This window comes from Stomoxys calcitrans, chromosome 2 (assembly GCF_963082655.1).
Source record: "Stomoxys calcitrans chromosome 2, idStoCalc2.1, whole genome shotgun sequence".
NCBI classification, from domain to species: domain Eukaryota; kingdom Metazoa; phylum Arthropoda; class Insecta; order Diptera; family Muscidae; genus Stomoxys; species Stomoxys calcitrans.
Window position 1 is genome coordinate 97,431,577 of NC_081553.1, and position 20,656 is coordinate 97,452,232.

Sequence of the window (20,656 nt, forward strand, 5' to 3'; positions counted from 1 at the left end):
TGATATTTGTGGTTGTTCTGCCAGGGTGGAAGAGTAAAATTGTACAAAATGTGATTATCACTCAATTTCCATAAATTGATACAATTACCCCACATTGTATTGTATCCACAGGTTGTGGCAACCAAAGTGAAAAGATCCTATAAGGGAGGTTGCATTTAACCAGCCATTCCGCTTAACGAAAGTATTGAGACGCACATTCTTCAGACTAAACTTTGGCACGAATTTTCCAAATGATTTAAGGTGAGAAAAGTGTCAAGAAGTCCTTAAAGTCCAAATTATTTGAAAAACCACAAATGAGGAAACGAAAAATGCTTTATGTTCTTGCATTATGTAATGGCAAATCTCCGAGGTAATTTGACAATTAAAGACGACAGAAAGTGTTGGCAAATTAAGTCAAATTATGATGTACGTGGGCTGCTATATAAGTTTGTGGCCTAATAATAAAAGAGCAAATGTTCACCATCAAAAAAAAAAAATTTTTTTTTTGTCAGCCAACACGCAGGAGATGTCCCCTATGAATGCAGTGCATTGCGTTGGCGAGAGGAAATTAGGAATTGGAAGGGGGGAAAAGGATGTAGTGGGGGAGGGGGAGAAAAGGATGTATTGACATTTGTCTTAAATCTTTGGATGTCAAAGTGGCTTGGAAAAACCTTAGCCGGAAATCGATTCCACATACGAACGATTCGGGCGAAATAAGAATTCTCTCCATAATGGATTGTGCGGTCCGCTGGCCAATCAATTACAAGCGGGTATGAGTTTCTGGAATGTCTAGTATCGCTGACATAAATCCTTATATCAGGAATAAGAAGACGAATATCAGATGAACACACACCATGAAAGTGCCGATAGAACAGCGCCAAACAAACCACATTGCGACGACGATGAAGGGAGGCAATAGAGTTGGATACCCCACAGTCCCCAATCAATGCCATCGCTGTCCTCTGTACACGGTCCAGTAGCTCCAGGGATGATTTTGAAGCTCCAGCCTTATGAAAGTGGTGTAGATGTTAAAAAGATCAGAAGGAGTGAAGTAATTCTTACACCGTTTAAGGAAGCCTAAACACTTCAATGCTTCTTTCGACACTTCGAATACATGTTAAGCCCAACGGACATCACTTTGTATTTTCATGCCCAGAACATCAAGAGCTTCTGATTGCTCAACATCTTCACCGCTGATAGACAGAGATGATCGTAATGGGTCAGCGAATCGTTTGTGTGACAAGTAGCAGCACTGAGTCTTCCGTGTATTAAAATCTACTCAATTCATTCGACCCCAATCAGAAAATGGACAGCAAATCCTGGCAGATTGTATCGTCCATAACCCGCCTCTTGTCCTCAATCTTTCGAAGACTCGGCCTATGGTTGAGTGATTACGAATGACAGAGATTACTGTCATCTGCAAATGAGTAGATGGCATTCGATGTCTGACCCAACAGATCGTTGATGAAAATAAGAAAAAGAGAAGGAGAAAGAACAGGGCCCTGGGGTAACCCTGCGGTCAATTTGTGCTCATTGGATGAGAACCCTATATCTATAACGACTCGAATAGTGTCAGCTCTGAGAAAGCTCGAAATAAATCGAACGAAGCCATTACCAACACCAAATGCGACAAGTTTTGTTGGTCGTGCACCGTGCCTGACCCTATCAAATGAATGGAGATATCCAGAGCCACAAACTTACTCTCACCAAACTGGTGCATTGAGCCAAATCCATCGTTCCGACAGAAGTGCCATGAGGTCACCCGTAGAGCGATTTCTGCGGAACTCCTACTGTTGGTTGTCAATAAGGCCATTAGTCTCTAAATACCTCTCAAGATGGTGATTAACCATGCTCTCCATGACTTTGGAGAGAGCGGAGCATATCGCAATTGACCGATAATTCGCAGGGTTGTTTGCCTCACCTTACTTGGGTATTGGCTGAACGTTCGTAACCTTCCAACGCACCCCGGGAAGACTCCCGCACGGTAGGCAAGGTTGAAAAGGTTGCGTAATGGACGAGCAAGTACTTGCGCAAGACAAATGTTAATATGCCATCCAGGCCCGGGGATTTATTTACGTCTAGATTCTCAAGAACCCTTTTAACTCTACGAGTTCGAAAAAATATTTGGGGCATGACGCAAGATACTTTTTCGATGGATGGAAGTGGTTGATTGCTATCCGACAGGGAAAGAATTCCCTGCAAATATATCGGCCAACAGGTTAGCCTTATCAACTTGGTCAGTGAACGTTTGATCATCCTCAACAAGAGTTGGAATATATGAAGAACTACCCTTTGCTCTTTTCACGAACGACCAAAAGCTTTTACTTCCTCGTGTAGAAGAAAGAACCTTAACACGCAGACGCTGTTCGTAAAGAAATTTTTCGCGCCTAAGCACATTGGCTTGCCTGCTTGCGCAGCAGTTCAGTATTGGCATTTTTATCCAAGCGCAAGTTCCTGAATGCCACCTCATTCGATCTGACAGCATCTCTGCATGTCTGGTTAAACCAACTTTTGTCCTCTGATTTAGCCGTTATAGTCTTAACTGGAATAAATGTCTCCATTCCATTTAAAATTATCTTCTCAATCATTTCAGCAGTAGCAGTAGTTTCCAATTAAAATGCTAAAAAAATCCATTAAGCTCAGCCCAATGTGCTTTTTCGTATAAGAATATTTACCGCATCGGGACTGGGGAGGAAGTAGTACGAAGAGCAGAATACGAAAAAGATGCTGAAACAATGCAGTGATGGGAGGTACCAAGACGTGCAAGAGTATTAACTTCATACTTTTCAGGGTGTGAAGCTAAAAAAAGGTCAAGAGTATTATTTGGGTGCCCTTGGACACATGGGATATGTGTCGGTTCGTTCACTAGTTGCACCAAACCATTGTGCGCAGCGAAAAGCTCAACATATTGGCCCTCAGGAGTCGTAAGACTCGAATGAGAAAGCCATGAGGAGTTGTAGACATTGAAATCCCCAGCGACAATGATTTCACTCCCTCAGGAGTCGTAAGACTCGAATGAGAAAGCCAGGAGGAGTTGTGGACTTTGAAATCCCCAGCGACAATGATTTCACCATATACCATAGATGGCCAACAACACACAACATAGGAAAAACGATCAGAAGGTCCCGGATAGTGTAGGCAACTCGTGTGACTTCGTTCGGTTGACGCATTGTTGTTATTTTGCACTCTGTTGATTGGTCGGCGTTTCCTGCCCCTCATACAAACACAATTTATAATTTTCAACTGTGTTAGTGTGCCCATCACGGTTTTATACCCAAGCCCAGCAAGCCCTACCTACAGACCTATAGACCGTACTGCGTTTCTACTCAAAACCATGGAACGTTTTGTGGATACATCCAGCGAACTGCTCAAAAACCAAACAACTTGTCTAGGGAAGTTTGATGAAGACTAGGGGAGGTTGGTGAAGACTACCCTACACGAGGTTGTGCATAAAATAAAAAAATCCTTCGAAGACGTACACATAGAAGGGCCGTACACATTGATTAAACCAATACTGACTAACGCATCAGTAGTTTGGTCAACGGCGATGGAGCAAAATTGCAACGTAAGGGTAATACAAAAGCTTCAGAGAACATGTTGTCATGGCATAGGCGGAGCGATGCGGATGAGATATTCGACCCATAGACATACCGATTTTGAGTGTAGCATAGCCACTGCGGCTATGCGACTTAAGGTGATGGAAGAAGGGATAGAGGATAAGAGCAGGTCATACCATTGCGGCATAATCGAGGAAGAAATAGAAACCGGGAAGGAATGTGAGAGATTTCCAATAGGATACCTAAGAGGACACTTGAGGTCAAGTGGGAGGTATTGTTGCTAGCGGCACGGTCTTGGATTGATGGAACTTTTATAATTGTCATCTGGAAGATCATGCTACACAGATGAATCAAAGTTAGAGAGCAGAGTGCGCCGGGGGATTATATTGCGAATTCAGGTACTGAAATATGTTTTTGAGTGCCTGACCATAATACAGTCCTGCGGATATCTGGATTATCACAGAATGTGCGAGGTGGGTTGGTGCTAACACGAGAAGGTGGAAAGTGAACATCTTTAGTGATAGTAAACCGGCCATAAGGACAATACCAACCAGAGTGGCAAGGTCACGAACTGTCTTGAAATGTAAGGAGATTAACTCCTTTTCCGAGGATGGTACGACCCGTATCGTTTTGATTACGTGCCATAGCGGTGTAGGGAGGAAAGAAATAGCAGAAGGTCAGAGGACTGCCGTCAATAAAATTGTTAAACCCGAAGCCCTTTCGGTTAATGCGGTCAGAGCTAGAGCTGGCAAACTATCGATAATCGCAATGAAAATTGCACCCTCTATAGGCGTAATGTATTTTAAATGATACATTCAGCATCGGATTGTTCATTTTTGTTTAGTTTTGCGAAAATTTTAACTTTTGCGATAATATCCATCGGAAAAATATCAATCGATATTCAGCCAAAAAATTAAATATCGATAGTGCCATCGATATTTTGCCAGCTCTAGTCCGAGCTAAGAGTGGAACAGAGAAACGGTCGGTAGGACGTCTAAAGTTCTACAGGGAGATCCGGATAGTGAAAAGACGAGGCTATTACTGAAAGGAAGTAAGAAGGAGGTAAGAATGGCTTTTAATATAATAACGGGACACAAAGGACTACGAGCTCACTTGTGCAAAATAGGTGCCGCAAGTGATGGCAGGTGAGGATACCGACACTTAGGTGGGGACCAATACCAAAAATTTACCATATTAGGGTGAAATATAGGAAACAATTAGGGATTCGAAAAGTAGCACAGAATTCCTGACTTAGATTTTCTTTTTCGATGTAAATTTAAAGTGCTTAGAGCAACAAACAACCCGATTACTAGCTTCGCTGTATATGCTTAGTGACGTGGGGCTGATTAATATCGCCACCCTCTTTTCAACCTAACCTAAACATAAGCCAGGTTCTACGAAAAGGAAGAGAGAGTTAGCATGTCCGCCTATGACGCTGAACGCTTGGGTTCGAATCCTTGCGAATCGCTTTTTTTTATTCTGGCGACATTTTGTGAGGTACTATGACATATTAAAACTTCTCCCGAAGGAGGTGTCGCACGCCGTTTGGACTCGGTTATAAAAAGGAGGTCCCCTATCAATGTTCTTAAACTTGAATCGGACAGCACTCATTGATAAGTGAGAAGTTTTTCTCTGTTCCTTAATGGAATGTTCAAGCACAAATTTGCATTTGCGATGGCACATCCCAATGAACATTCCTTTAAGCTACAGGCGAAACTTCTTGTTGTTACTTGTTCTCACTCATTTATGTGAAATAAATGAGTGAGAACAAATAAAAGCGTGCTAGGTTCAGCCGTGCCGAATCTTGGGATCCCAACACCATCGATTCTGCAAAAAATTTATACAAAATAAATTTAATTGAAGGGCATAATTATATTCTACATACCAAACTTCTGTCAAACCAGCAAAATTTAAGGCTTCTAGGATCCGAACAAGGGCGATCGAGAGACCGGTTGGACCGGATTTGGACCGTATTTGGCACAGTTGCTGGAAGTCGTAACAGAAGACTAAATGCAAAATTTCAGCCAAATCGAACAAAAATTGCGGCTTGCAAGGGATCAAGAAGTCGAATCGGGAGATAGGTTTACATGGGTGCTTTATCAGGTTATAGACGGATTTAAATTTCAGCCAAATCGGATAAAAATTGTGGCTTGTAAGAGTTCAAGAAGTCAAATCGGGAGATCGAAGATGGCGTGTAAGGGCTCAAGAAGACAAATCGGAAGATCGGTTTATGTGGGAGCTATATCAGGTTATATGCCGATTTAGACCGTACTAAGCACATTTGTTAAAAGTCATAACGGAACACCACGTGCAAAATTTCAGCCAAATCGGAAAAAAATTGCGGCTTGTAAAGGCTCAAGAAGTCAAATCGGGAGATCGGTTTATATGGGAGCTACATTGGGTTGTAGACCGATTCAGACCGTACATGGCACAAGTCGGTTTATATGGGAGCTATATCCAAATCTGAACAGATATGGCCCCCGGCTAGCTTTACGCGATCGACCGCTATCGTGATTTCGACAGACAGACTGATGGACATGGCAGGAACGACTTATAATGTCGAGAGAATCAAGAATGTATATACTTTGTGGGGTCTTAGATGAATATTTCAAGGTGTTACAAACGGAATGAGTAGATTAGTATACCCCCATGGGACTCAAATGAAAGGTATTCGGGAGCAGATTACAAATATAGTCAGAAAGAAGGAATTGGCATTATAATTTGTTGATACCGGAAGGGGGCGGACCCTCCCCCGTTATCCATACAACACTACCCAAAATCAAAAGTGGGTCGATAAGGACAATATGGATACCAAATGAAAGGTATTGAAGACTAGAAGACGAATATGGTATTAAAAACTGGGTCTAAGTTCCCACGAAGTCGCCTTAACACCAAAACTTTAAAAAGCAGACAAATTGAACGTCCACATCAATATGGGGCTCAAATTAAAGGTATTCGAGAGTAGATTACGGATCTGGCAAAAAAAATCAGATCGCAGTATAAGGGGTCACCCCACCCCACCCCCACCCCAAAAACGCCTTGAATGGGCATATGACCCATCATGACTAATGAGACTCAGTTAGTGTGTTTGTTCCGTATAATCAAAAAAGGCTGAACCGATTTCCTTAAAATTTTCACAGGTTGTGTAGGTTTTTGTGGAAGGAAACATAGGTTATATAATTTTTAGATATCGGATGGTGACGGACCCTATCCTCTACCCCAAAAACACTACCAAAACCAGACACAATATGGGTATCAAATAAAAGGTATTGGGAAACGAATATCATATTAATTTTTTGTTCCAAGTAATGGGAGGTCGCCCCACCCCTAAATACCCCTAAATGGGCACATCAGCTGACCATGGCTATATGAGATTAAAATGAAAGATATTTGGAAGTAGATTAGGAATACGACATTAAAATTTGCATTCAAGTCTAGGTGGCACTTTTCCACCTACAAATACGACGATTAATTGACCTATTATGGCAATATGGGACTCAAATAAAAGATATTTGGGAGTAGAAAAAGAATTGTATATCCAATTTTGGAGCCAAGTGTTTGGGGTACGCCCTCAACCACCCCCTTAAATGAACTTCATTTCCGACTCAAATCGATATATAGAGTCATGTGTTTGGGGTGCCGCCCTCCTCAAAATACCTCCCTATTATATAAAAGCTAATTGGGGTGGAAATTGATTGATTTTCGGGAAATTAATATTTATTTTCGGGACAACGACCCGAAAAGAAGTCAAATCGGGAAATCGGTTTATATGGGAGCTATATCAGTTTATGCACAGAATTAAACCGTACATGGCTGCGTTTTTGGGAGTCATAACAGAGTACGATGTGCCAAATTTCAGCAAAATCTGACAAAAATTGCGGATTCCAGGGGCTCAAGAAGCCAAATCAGGGGATCAGTTTACATGGGCGCTATATCTAAATCTAATCCGATATGGCCCATTTGCAATTCCCAACGTCCTAAATCAATATTAAGTATCTGTGAAAAATTTCAAACCGCTAGCTTTATGTGTTCGACCGCTATCGTGATTCGACTATAATTAGAGTGGGATAAGCAATCGATGTTCTTGCGGAATTTCCTGGGTCTCTTCTAGTTTGTGACGACGCAGGCTGGTATCGAGGCCGATACAAACTAATTGCCTTCGAGGATCAACGCTCAATTGAAATGTATCGTTGCACCCTAAAAAAGATTGGTGAGATTTGGCCAGGCGCAGCACTAGATTTAGTCAAAAAGAAAAATATTCCTTCTCGATCAACGGCCCATGCTTGAATTCCAAGGATTCCCTCAGATCCTGAGTCCACACTTGGAAGACTGCGGCACGCCGTTTGGACTCGGCTATAAAAAGGAGGACCCTTATCATTGAGCTAGAAATTTAAATCGCACATCACTCAACGGTATGTGAGATGTTTGTCCCTATTCCTTTGTGGAATGTTCATGGGTTAAATTTGCATTTTCAAATTTTAAGATCGCATCTTTATTTTGAAATTTTTATTCTTTGGCTCATAACCTTAAATTTTCAGCCAACTTTTTTTTCAGTGTAAAGTAAAGCATTCAGAAACAAGTTTTGTTTACACGCGAGTACTGTTCCCTCTCTGTCTCTCTCCCAAATAAATATTATATAAACTCTTATCTCATAACAACTTTTGGGTTGCCTAAAAAGTAATTGCGGATTTTTCATATAGTCGGCGTTGACAAATTTTTTCAACGGCTTATGACTCTGTAATTGCATTCTTTCTTCTGTCAGTTATCAGCTGTTATTTTGGCTTGCTTTAGAAAAAAAGTGTAAAAAGTATATTTGATTAAAGTTCATTTTAAGTTTTATTAAAAAATGCATTTACTTTCTTTTAAAAAATCCGCAATTACTTTTTGGGCAACCCAATATACAAGCATATGGGAACAACTTTTGAGAGATTGTGTGCTCTCTCTCTCTCTCTCTGCTGATAATGGCTGTTAAGATTATGTTTTGAACGACACACAATTTATGCGTCAGTCGTTAGGAGCTTGTTGCAAAAGCGAGTCACAACAAGCAAAATCATTTTACGGTATAAAATATTTTTCATTTTGGTTGCATTATTTAAAAAAGTAGTATTTCTAGTTGTAAGGTGGTAAGAGACGAAGATATAAACAATTTTCCGCTTAGTAAAATAAGATTCAAGACCTAACAATTTGCATCTGAAGTGCTTGTGAAGTGGGAAAAATTTTAAATGGAGCATTATCTTTGATAAGCCAATAACGTTTAATAACAATTAAAGTTCATATAAATGTAAGTTTAAGTTAAGTTCGGCCGTGCCGAATTTTGGAAACCCACCATCCTGAATAAAATAACCTTCCTCTTTTCTCACAACTCCACTACCATATCCATAGTGGGGGAAGATATGGATGGATGCAAATGGGGGATTGCCTGGATCATATTTGATACAGGTCCCGATAACTCCTATACAAGTAACAGTTTCAGCAAAATTGGTCAACTAATCCACTTTTTATGGAATTAAGACCCTTAATTGCAAGATCGGTCTATATGGCAGCTATATCTATATATAATCTGATCTGGACTATATGCTGGTCCGATGTCGGTAGGTTTAAAACAACCCACTGTTCCAAGTTTCCGCAAAATCGGGTAATAAATGCAACTTTTGCGGCAAATCGGTTTGTGTGACAGCTATATCTTAAAGTTGTCCGATCTGAATCATGTTTGAGCCTGATGTCGGGAGGCTTAAAAAAACTTACTGTTTCAAGTTTCAGCGAAATTGGGTAATAATTGCAGTTTTTGTGGACTTGGGACCTTAAATCAGCAGATCGGTCTATATGACAGCTTTAACTAAATATGCTCCGATCTGAACCATATTTAAGTCGGATGTCGGGAGGCTTAAAACAACTCATTGTTTCTAAATTCATCGAAATCGGATAATAAATGTGCCTGTTTGGGGCTTAAGACTCTAAACCGGCATATAGGTCTAAATATGGTCCACTATGGATCATATTCGGTTTGAAAGCTGGGGCCCCTGGTACAACTTCCTGTTTCAAATTTCAGCAAATTGGACAAAAAATGTGGCTTTTACGGGCTTAAGACCCTAAATTGCTAGATAGGTCAATATGGTAGCAATAGTCAAATATAGTCCGGTTTGGCCCATTCAAGAACCTAACCTGCATACAGAAGAAATAGGTGTATGTGCAAAATTTCAACTCAATATCTCAATTTTTAAAAACTGTGGCGAGATTAGACCCGCCGGACAGTCGGACAGATGGACAGACACACGGACATGGTTAAATCGTCTTAGAATTATACGACGATCAGAAATATAAACACTCTCTCGGACAGGAAATAAGTCCTGTTTGGGATTACTGGTACGGCCTTACAGATATTTCGCCCCAATATGGATATCATATTGGTGCTCTGCTCCTATTTCCATTTGGCAGGCATTAGAGCTGGGGCGGCTGCCCAGACATCCCGCCTTAAATGTGAAAACTAAATTTCACGTAAGTCGCCCCTCTAGTCTCCGAGATCTGGAGTTTTTGAAAATAGGGGAAGGGGAGGGAACGCCCATTAAAGTTTGGATGTTAGATTTACTTCATTCTTTTGGTTTTGGTGGTTGTTGTAGACACATTTTCATGTGGAGGTGGCGATCCTCGTCAAGCTCCTGAAGATGAACAAGCTTGTTTCGGTCCAAAGGACCAATCGTTGCAAGAACATGGGGGCCATTTGTTATTTAAAGGCGCCAAAAAATCGCCTTGTCATGTCGAGCATCATAGACAGACACTCAGTATTTGTGCAAGAGACGGAGCCGTCCGGCCTCCTACTGAGACTTTCCGCTCAAAACCGCTGTTGTCCGCGACTGCCGTTGCAGATAATCCATATGGAGCATTCCTCTACCACAACCTGTGGACGCTCCCGCTAGCTCGCAGCTTTGCCTCCTGCGAAAGCTTTGAACACCACACAGATCAGACCTCGATGGTCCAGCCTGTATGGTGCTCACAATTATAACCGGGTGCCAGGTGGTTTTGGTGGTGGATTGGAATAGCCAAAGCATTTGCCCCGAAAGTGGATATCAGATTCATACTCTACTCCCAAAACCAACATTTGAGCTACATAAGGCTAAAGTCAGTTAATAAGTGTGGTTTAAGGGGAGTTTATGAAATGAGTCGTCCCTGAAGCACTTGGCCATAAAACAGATATCAGATTTGACCCCCATATTCCGCAAATATGTTTGAGGGGTATGTAGGGTGGGACTATCACCCACGCACTGATCCCTGAAAAAATATCAGCATTGAGCTCTACCCTTAAATTGTTTTTTTTTTGAGCCACAATTGCATTTGGTTAAGGAGTCCTTTATTGTTGAGACCTATATGTCCGGCTGAACGGGAAGATGTGGCCCAGATATTTGAATCCTTATATCAACATTAGATTCGAACTCTTCTGTCATAGGCCTTTGGTTAAATTTCCATATTATCCCGATTGAACTACACGTCCTATTAAAGGGTATTAAGTGGTTGGGTTGGTCCCAGTCTCTGTCCCAGACTTTGTCTCAAATGTGTTTTTAAGATTCGTAGTCAACTCTCAAAACCTTTCATATTATACCCATTTTGTGACATTTCGGGGGTTTTTGGGATTGCAGAGGCCCCAAAGACACCTTGGACCAAATGCTTATAACAGATGTGTACTCAACGTCCAAACAGCTTTCATTTGATACCCATATTACCCAAACGGCAAATATGTCTTACTTGGGGTGTATGGGGGTAGGGAGGCTCCTCTGACACCCAGCAATACATTTTTATGTCAGATCTAAATTCCTTTCATTTGATACCCATATTGCCCAAAGCCGTAAAAGTGTTCTGTTGGGTTGTGATTCTGGGGGTGGGGTACCCTCCCCCTCGACACTTGAGAAGGCATTTTTATGCCACGTTCGCACTCTACTCTTAAACACCTTTCATTTGATAGCAATATTGTCCCAATCGGTAAACATGTCCGTTCGGGTGGATTTTGGAATGGGGCGTCCGTCCACTAAGTTTATTTGACCCCAAAATTTTATACCAATTTCGTATTTTTGGGGTACTATAAGGTGGGATAACAAATTTCGCTTAAATCGCTTAAACCCATCTCCGAGATCTAACGATTTTGACAATTGGGGTAAGGGGGAGGGTCCGCCCCCCCCCCCCCCCCCCCCTTCGGATATCAAAAAATTGTGGTACCCATTTTAACCGGGGGCTCAAAGTCTACCATCTGTGAAAATTTCCTGAAAATCGGTTTTGGCGTTATTTAATCTCTACGGAACAGACAAACAAACAAAAAAAATCGCAACGATTTAATTTTTATAAAATAGAAGAGAAGATATACCTGAGGGAAATTTTTCATACCTTTCCGTCGTTGAACAAAACATTCCCAAACTCCAAACTACACTAAACTCGTTGTAAAAATCTCCCTTTTGTTTTGTAGCCTTATATGGGAGCTTCATCAAAATACCGACCAAGAGTTATAGCCCCTTGAAGTCGCAGTGCGACACCTCTTTGGGGAGAAGTTTTTCTATGGCACAGTACCTGGCAGTACCTGCCAGCCAGGACCAGGCCCAAAGGACAACGAATGATAGATGGTCACAAAAAAAGGGCTGTGAGCATTCCAAAACTATGTGGCCTAATCTACACTTGAAGAGGTCTACTGCTTTGCTATCACTGGCTACAACAAACATCACAGTCATTGTGTCCGTCATGACATGTCACTGTCTAATCGGAAAACATGCTGTCAGACTGAAGGTTGCCAGCAACGATTTTCGCAGAAGCTGTGAGAACATCGAAGAAGGAGGGACTATAGAACACCTTCTGTGTGTGTCCCGCACTGGCAGTCAGAAGGAACTCCACTTTAGGTTCTCATTTCCTTAAGAACCTGTCTGATTTAGCGAATGTGAACATTCGCATGTTATTGGCAAAGAATGGTAGAGGATTGAGAAATGCGTGAAAAAGCACAGAGCGCGCAACAAGCTGATTACTGCCTTAGATGTATATCCTCAAGGACATGGTACGGGTAAAATTCCATAAATTTGTTGAAGCCATATTGGGCACATCTATTGTATGTCATAAAAATCGTTATATTATCAAAATTCAGTCAAATCATATGAGAATTGTGCACTCTAGAGGCTCGAGAAAAGAATTGAAGAATTGAGAGATCGGTTTATATGAGAGCTATATCAAGTTTTGAACCGATTCGGGTCAAAGAATATCTGTTGAATCTCGTAGAAAACGTCACAGCACAAAATTGCAGCCAAATCAGATAATAATTACGCCCTCTAGAGGCCCAAGAAGTCAAAGTCGGGAGATCGGTTCATATGGGAGCTATACCAGGTTCTACACCGATTTCGACCATATTTGGCACGTATGTTAGAGTCTCGAATGTATGTTGTTATGTTGTTAGGAGAAGTCATTGTGCAAAATTTTAGCGAAATCAGATAAGAATTGCGCCCTCTAGAGGACCAAGAAGTCAAATCGGGAGATCGGTTTGTATGGGAGCTATATCGGGATTTAGACCGATTCGGACCACACCTAGCAGTTGTTTGCTATAAAGGAGGTAATTTTGCAAAATTTCAGCCACATCAGATAATAATTACACACTCTAGAGGTCCAGACAGACAGACGGACGGACATGGTTCAATAGACTTAGGATTGTCAAGACGATCAAGAGAATATATATAGTATTTTGTTAGGACTCAAATCATTATTTGGATGTTGGAGGGGTGAATACATTGATACTTTACAATATTCCTGTCTATAGACTCATTATGATTATTTGCCTAATACTTCACTTTAGGTCTATTATTTGCAATTACTAGACATGTTTTTGTTGGCGTCTGTGATAATTCTGCTGATTTGGTGCTACAAAAGCTATACCTCTAAGAATTATATGAGCGATGCAGTCAACAACATTCCAGGACCACCTGCACTACCTCTACTGGGTTGCATAAAGGATTTTTGGAAATTCAAACCTAAAAGTAAGTAAAACAAAACATACGTCAAAAGCATTTTTTTATACCATTTAATATTTTTCAGCCCTTCTTGCAACCTTATCTTCCATGTTTGGCGACTATGGTAACCTTTTTAGGATGTGGATTTTCAATCGTTTAATTATTATGAGCGCTGACATAGAGTTTACTGAACAAATTTTGGCCAGTACCACACACATTACAAAAGTATCCACCTATGATATGCTGCATCAGTGGCTAGGTAATGGTCTACTCACAAGCCATGGCAAGAAATGGCATTCGCGACGAAAAATTATAACTCCAACATTTCATTTTAAGATATTGGAAGAATTTCTGGAGATATTCGATCGTCAATCTACGATATTGCTGGAATGTTTGGAGGAGAAGGCCGATGGTCAGAGCATAATCGATGTGCATCCCTACATGAGTTTATTTACTCTGGATGTTATAGTGGAGACAGCTATGGGCATACAAGTTAATGCCCAAGTTAACAAAACTAATGAATACATTTTAGCGGTCAAAGAGTGAGTATGATGAATGTAGCAAAATTTGATTTAAAGCTCAAGACTAAGACTATGAAGGTCTGGAATAGACTTTTTATAGCTACCATAATATGTAATGTCGCACAGTGGGATGGGGAAAAAAAAACTGGAAATAAGTCTGCCATTTTGGAACGGAAAGAGATATCTTCATGAAATTTTATATGTTTATAGCTGAGATGTTATTCAGTTCATATGCATGGCCCTTAAAGTCCCAGGGCCCCATTGATGGACCTTCAAAATTGGTCACCTCGGCCCTACAAAATTTTGTTCGGGCTGTCAAAAGCGAATTTATGCTTCGATTTTCAAATATACACTTTTGAGAAAAATAAAACTCAAATTGAAGACATCATAAAACCAAAACTACTAAAGATATCGTTCACAAAATTGTAGATGAATATGTTTAAAAAAAAAATTAGTACAAATGTTGACCTCATTTCTGTATGAAAACCCCCAAAATCGCCAACCTGGTGAAAGATTTTTGCAAAATTGTCACTAGTAAAATGTCGGTAGAGACCTCAATCCTTGGATGGCGCAAAAAATTTTTTAAATGCAATTATTTTTTCATTGGGTCAATGAAAATTTGTTTTCTGATCTTATAAAATCCGAAGTTAGTTATAAATGACCGCCAGGGACGTAGTCAGGATTTTATTTTTTTTTGGGGGGGGGGGCTCCCTTACATTTTTTCAAAATCCAAAATTACCAAAATTTGTCTGTTACTGTGAAATTGGTAACGATACCTCAATTTTTTTTTATAATGTGGTCGCTATTGGGTGCGTGAACTGACCATCGGCGGTGGCACTTGGTCATAAAGTTCGAGCTGAATTTTGTACTGTATGCCAACATACTATTCATAGGCCGATTCTAATCTTTCAAAGCCTTCAGAGTGTGGCTATTATTGCGAATATCTTAGTTTTTAGTTTTTCAAATTTTATGGAAGCGAAGAAGTATTTTGAAGGCGATCACGATGGTACACGCAAACCGGGACAGCCAGTAGCTCGATAGAAAAATCAAGTGGTGAGAGACAAATCGAAACTTGATGTCGGAGATTTTAGAAGGAGTACAGAAGATCGGAAAGCTACACTAAGTTCGCCTAGTGGGACAAATGTTTTGTCAGCAGTAATGCAGTAATGTCTGCTTTCCCATTTTCAGCAAACAAAAATTGCTGTTTTAGCAAACATTTTTGTTGTTTTGACTAACAAATTTAGTTGAGTGTAATGTCGCAAAATGAGGAGTCGTAAATTGAAAACTTTTATTGAAATTTTGGCTTAAAAAAATAATCTCAAGGTTTGGTTGTTTTCGGAGAGTTTTTAGAAAAAAATTGTACTTAAATTTTCTTTTTAAAAAAAATTTTTGATTAAATTTTTTGTTAGAAATTTCAAAAATGTTAAAAAAAAATTTGTCTTTAAAAATAATTTCGAGTGGGGTCCGGCTCATGCTGAAGATTTGTTTGTCATTAGAGAAAATTACGCTGAAATTTTGTTTTTAGAAAAATGTAGTTAAAATTTTTTTAAAAAAATTTCATTAAAATTTTTTTTTTAAATTAAGGCGGCCCTGGTCTCAGCAAAATGTTACCTTTGTAGAATATTATAAATATAAAATTTTATCATTAAAAAAAATAATGCTGGAATATTATTGTTTAAAATATATTTAATTTTAATTTTTTCTTTAGACAAAATCATTTTGAGGGGGCTTGGGCCCCCACCCCCTGGCTACGTCCCTGATGGCCGCTTTATATAGACCGATCTCCAGACTTAAAGTCTTGAGACAATAAATTGGTAATTTTTAATCCGATTTCGATGAAATGCGGCATGGTGAGTTCTAGTAGACCTCTACCCATTTCTATGCAGTGTGGTCCAGATCGAACCATATTTCCATGTAGCTACCCTATAGACCTACCACCCAATCTCCCGGTATAGGGTATTAAGGCCAGAAAAGATCTATTTTGTACCTAATTTCGATGAAAATTGGAACTATCAGTTTTGATAGACCCCAACTCATTCCCGCAAAATGTGGTCCAGATCGGACCATATTTAGATATAGCTGCCATATAGACTGATCTTCCGATATAGAGTATTGAGCTCATAAGAGGAGCATTTTTCATCCGATTTCATTGAAATTTGTCACAGTTAGTTTTGGTAGACTCCTACTCATTCTTATTAAATGTGGTCCAGATTGGATCATATTTGGATATAGCTGTCATATAGACCGATCTCACGAATAAGGTATTGACCTTGTTGTTGCATATCGTCTAGATCGAACCATATTTGTATATAGGTGCCATATGGACCGATTTCCCGATATAGAGTATTGAGCCCATAAAAGGCCCCTGTTATGAGCTCAATACTATATGTCGGAAGATCGGTTTATATGGCAGCTATATCCAAATATGGTCCGATCTGGACCACACTCCACACAAATGGGTAGGGGTCTACCAGAACTCACGGTGCCAAATTTCAGCGAAATCGGATGAAAAAAATACCAATTTATTGTTTTAAGACTGAAGTCTGGAGATCGGACTTAAAGTATAACGGCTATATATAACTTAAATCCAATTTAATGAGATCCGAAGGTCAGATTTATAGACAAAGAATACGAAATCATCAAAAAGTGTTTTAAAAATGTTTTTATGCCCAAGATATCTGCAAAATTAAAAATACTCAGCTTTTGGTTATATGTGAGTAAAATGCCCGGGTATTTACCCATTATACCCAATTACCGGGTAAATACCTATTGGGTATTAACCAATCGCTCATCTCTATCTATGGACAAAAAAAAAAGAATCTGTGCCATGTTTCAGCTCAATATCTTTAAGATGATTTAGCGCTGTCTGTCCGTCCATCTGTCTCTCAAGATACAGTCCTTAACAATTAAGATATTGAACTGAAGCTGTGCATAGATTCTTTCGAAGATGGGTTTTATTGCATAGCTTCTTGATATAGCCCACACATAGACCGATTGAAGGCGGCATAAAAGCCGCATTTATTACTAAATTTCGGTTCACATAGGACCATATTTGAATATAGCCTCCATAGAGGCCGCTTATCAGAAGAAGAAAGATACATAGATAGACATAGACATAGCTAGATCGAATCAGAAAGTGATTCTGAGCCTATCGATATATAAACCAGTGAACATATCTCTCTTCCTCCTGAATGATACAAACAAATGCACTAAGTTATAATACTCTGTACTACATTAGCAGTGTTTGGGGTATAGTTTGACGAACCAACTTCCAATAATATTGCATTTAATACTGTAATAACTTCCAAATTCATGCACTAATTCTCATTTTTTCCCCTTTTCAGAATGACCGAATTGATGGCAATGCGTTTTATTCGCAGCCACTTGAAGAACGAAATACTATTCACAATACTTCACCCTAGTAAGAAGTTGCGACAATCAAAACTTATACAAATCATGCACAATTTCACTAAAAAAGTAATCGAGGAACGGCGAGCCTTGTGTGCTCTTCTGGATGTTCTGCTGCAGGCCACAAACGATGGCCAGCCTTTGTCAAATGAAGATATACGCGAAGAAGTCGATACATTTATGTTTGAGGGTCACGATACAGCGGCCTCGGCATTAAGTTTCATGCTATACCTCTTGTCAAGACACCCTAGGGTACAGAAGAAAATTCTAGCAGAAGTGGAACAAGTCTATGGTGATGGTGAGAAATCTTTCACTTTGATGAATTTGAATGAGTTGAAGTATATGGAATGTGTCATCAAAGAATCGCTGCGTCTTTATCCACCAGTGCCCATATTTGGGCGTCAAATCAAAGAGGATTTTGAATATAGTCAGTTTGATTCTTGTTAGAGATGATGATGAAATTTTAATCATTCTTGTTTCTTTTCAGAACATTCATCTTTGGGCAATGGTATAATCCCCGCAAACTCTGAATTGTATGTCTTAATGGGTATCTTGTTAAGGGATCCCAAACGCTATCCAAATCCTTGTGAATTTTTACCTGAACGCTATGAGACTGTGGACGAGAAGTTTGGCATGAGCTCGAGTCCTTTTAGTGCGGGGCCTCGTAATTGCATTGGACAAAAATTTGTCATGTATGAACTGAAGATCTGCTTGTTGAAGATAATCCAAACATACGAGCTGTTACCATTGGGTGAGGAAGTTTGTCCACTGCCGAATATTGTCATGACTTCGGAGAATGGAATGCAGTTAGGTTTAAGAAAGAGAAGAGTTTTAAATGTCTAATATTTTTAAATAAAATAATTAAAAGAAGGAGAACAAATTCATAGTCTGGACTTTAATGCAAAATCAAAATGTTGTCATTTATTATTTGAAAAATACTGTAATATTATGTAAATAACTTAGCCAAATAATATATGCCAAAATATCGATTTTGCATAAAAATCCGAACTGTAATAATAGCATACAGCTACATTAAATGTCAATCAACGATATCATTATACGACTTTAGACGATATATCGAAATTTGAAAAATATTTTGATGGATAATAAAACAAGTGGAAATAAATTGCTTGCAGATCAAGAAAAAATGTAGATGTAGGCCTTATAATTGAAATTGAACGACGTTTATTAGAGTTGCTAGGACAAGTTTGGGTAATAAAATGTTCGATACCAATTTTCGTGCCTATTGATTGGAAATTGTAGTTTCTACATCCTTATAAGTGTAAATCGGGCGATGTATACATGGTCCAAAATCTAAATCTGCTCGGAATTTTTCCAGTCTCATTAGGCTACCTCTCTGAATAACAAAAAATCTGTGTCAAATTTGAAAACGATCGGATAAAAATTGCGATTTGTACTTCAGAACTTAACATGGATATACAAATAGTCAAACAGAGAAGACATAACTAAATCGAATCACAAAGATATTCCAAGTCGATCCGTATACTCTTCAATGGATCTATCTCTCTTCATTCTGGTTATTACTTACAAATGCCATAAGCAATAATACCCGGTACCATAGTAGTGAAGTAAGGTAAAAATATATCATGTTCAATACAGATCTTCCATTACACGTTGATATATGTGTTTTCACTGATGAAGAAAATTTAGCAGCATACCTGAAATACAAAGAAAAGAAAAAAAAAAAAAATTAGAAATATAGTATTGAACATACATATGAAAAAAATGTTCAAAATATTTAATCTTTACAAGTAAACGCGTGCTATTTTCGGCCTTGCCGAATCTTATATACCTTCCACCATGGATCGCATTTGTCAAGCACTTTGCATGGTAACTCTTTTTAGGCAAACAAAGGATAATGGATCATAGTGGGAAACATTGTGCAAAATTTCAGCACAATCGGATAAGAGTTGTGCCATATAGAGGCTGAAGAACTTAAATCGTTAGATCGGGAGCTATGTCAGGTTAGGGACCATATGTTGAAGTTCAAAGAAAAAAGTCGTTCCAGCTAAATCAGGCAAGAACTGCGCCTTCAAAGGGCTCTAGAAGTGCAATCGTTAGATAGATTTAAATGAGTTTTAAACCGATTCGCCCGATGCTTCATTCAACAGATGTGCACGAAAACGTCATAGCGATCATGTGTCCAATTTTTTACGGAACTATTTCAGAACCCGCCAAAACCCGCTATTCTTATAACATTAACACTTTGCAGAAAACTTACCGCTCTTCTATCTAAGTACATCTAAAGTAGGATAGTCATAGTTTTTTAATTCTAAAAAAAAAAACTAAAAAATTTTCAAAGAACTTTTTCAAAAATGTGTTTGAATTTTCTCAAAGAACATAAAAATATAGTATAGAGTTTAAAGGTTTCATCTGTAAAGTACAAGTAAAAAGATATCATACCAACAATAGGGTGAGGACTTTTTGACTTTGTTTTTCTTAAAAATTATTTCCTGCTGAACGAACGAACGAATTTTTCCTATTAATGACTAAAATAACGTTAATTCCATTTAAACACAGGTCCATACATTGTTATTATAAATATATTTAAAAATTTAGATTTTTTTTTTAATTATACAAATCCAACACGGAAAAATGTCAAGTCTCACGAAAAACCACATAACCTATGAATAAAATGAGATATTGATTGTAAAAATCGGTTAATATACTTCATGCTAGTAAATAGGAAAGTGCATTTTTATAAATATATGTATTTTTCCGTTGGCTACCTGTTGGTGATTATTTTGTTACAGAAACCACATTTATGAGGGGACATTGATTTGGCAGTTTTGAAAAATTTGCAAACGTACAGTTTTATAGCCAATATAAAATAAGATGCGCATTCATAAAACCTTTTACCATAAAATATTGAGTATTCATGGATCGATTTGTGGCATTGAACAATATCAGACAAACATGAATAACGGCACAACATGTCATTCAAGAACAGCTATCAAGAAGATGAAACCATGATGAAGTGAACTGAGTTCCATGCCCCTGAAAAACGACGCCTTTGGACATTTCAAATTTCTTAAGTCCACAACAAAATAATGGAGAGAGAGGCTCAATCTAATTGCTATAGAGGTTAAGTCTCCATTAAACTTTCCATATATCTGACCAAGCCATTTGCCCCGGTCCAAATAGCAGCTATATCCAAATATCGTCCGAACTGAACCATGTTTGGCTCAGATTGCGGAACGCGAAA

General features: G+C 39.0%; 1 protein-coding gene across 3 annotated transcripts; it reads left to right on the forward strand.

Annotated features, from left to right (window-relative positions):
• The first annotated feature begins 8,556 nt into the window (after positions 1-8,556).
• LOC106084997 (cytochrome P450 4d8) lies at positions 8,557-18,288 on the forward strand. Of its 3 annotated transcripts, none has more exons than XM_059362558.1 (5): positions 8,557-8,596; positions 13,370-13,528; positions 13,587-14,043; positions 17,367-17,857; positions 17,918-18,288. In XM_059362558.1, exons 2-5 carry the CDS (start codon positions 13,372-13,374, stop codon positions 18,271-18,273), a joined length of 1,461 nt encoding a protein of 486 aa, XP_059218541.1. In that variant the 5' UTR covers positions 8,557-8,596; positions 13,370-13,371; the 3' UTR covers positions 18,274-18,288. The 3 variants fall into 3 exon arrangements, with proteins under 3 accessions (XP_059218541.1, XP_059218540.1, XP_013104443.2); XM_059362557.1 differs by having other exon boundaries at positions 8,560-8,596; positions 13,348-13,528; XM_013248989.2 differs by lacking the exon at positions 8,557-8,596 and adding an exon at positions 8,795-8,817 and having other exon boundaries at positions 13,348-13,528.
• The last annotated feature ends 2,368 nt before the right edge of the window (positions 18,289-20,656 follow it).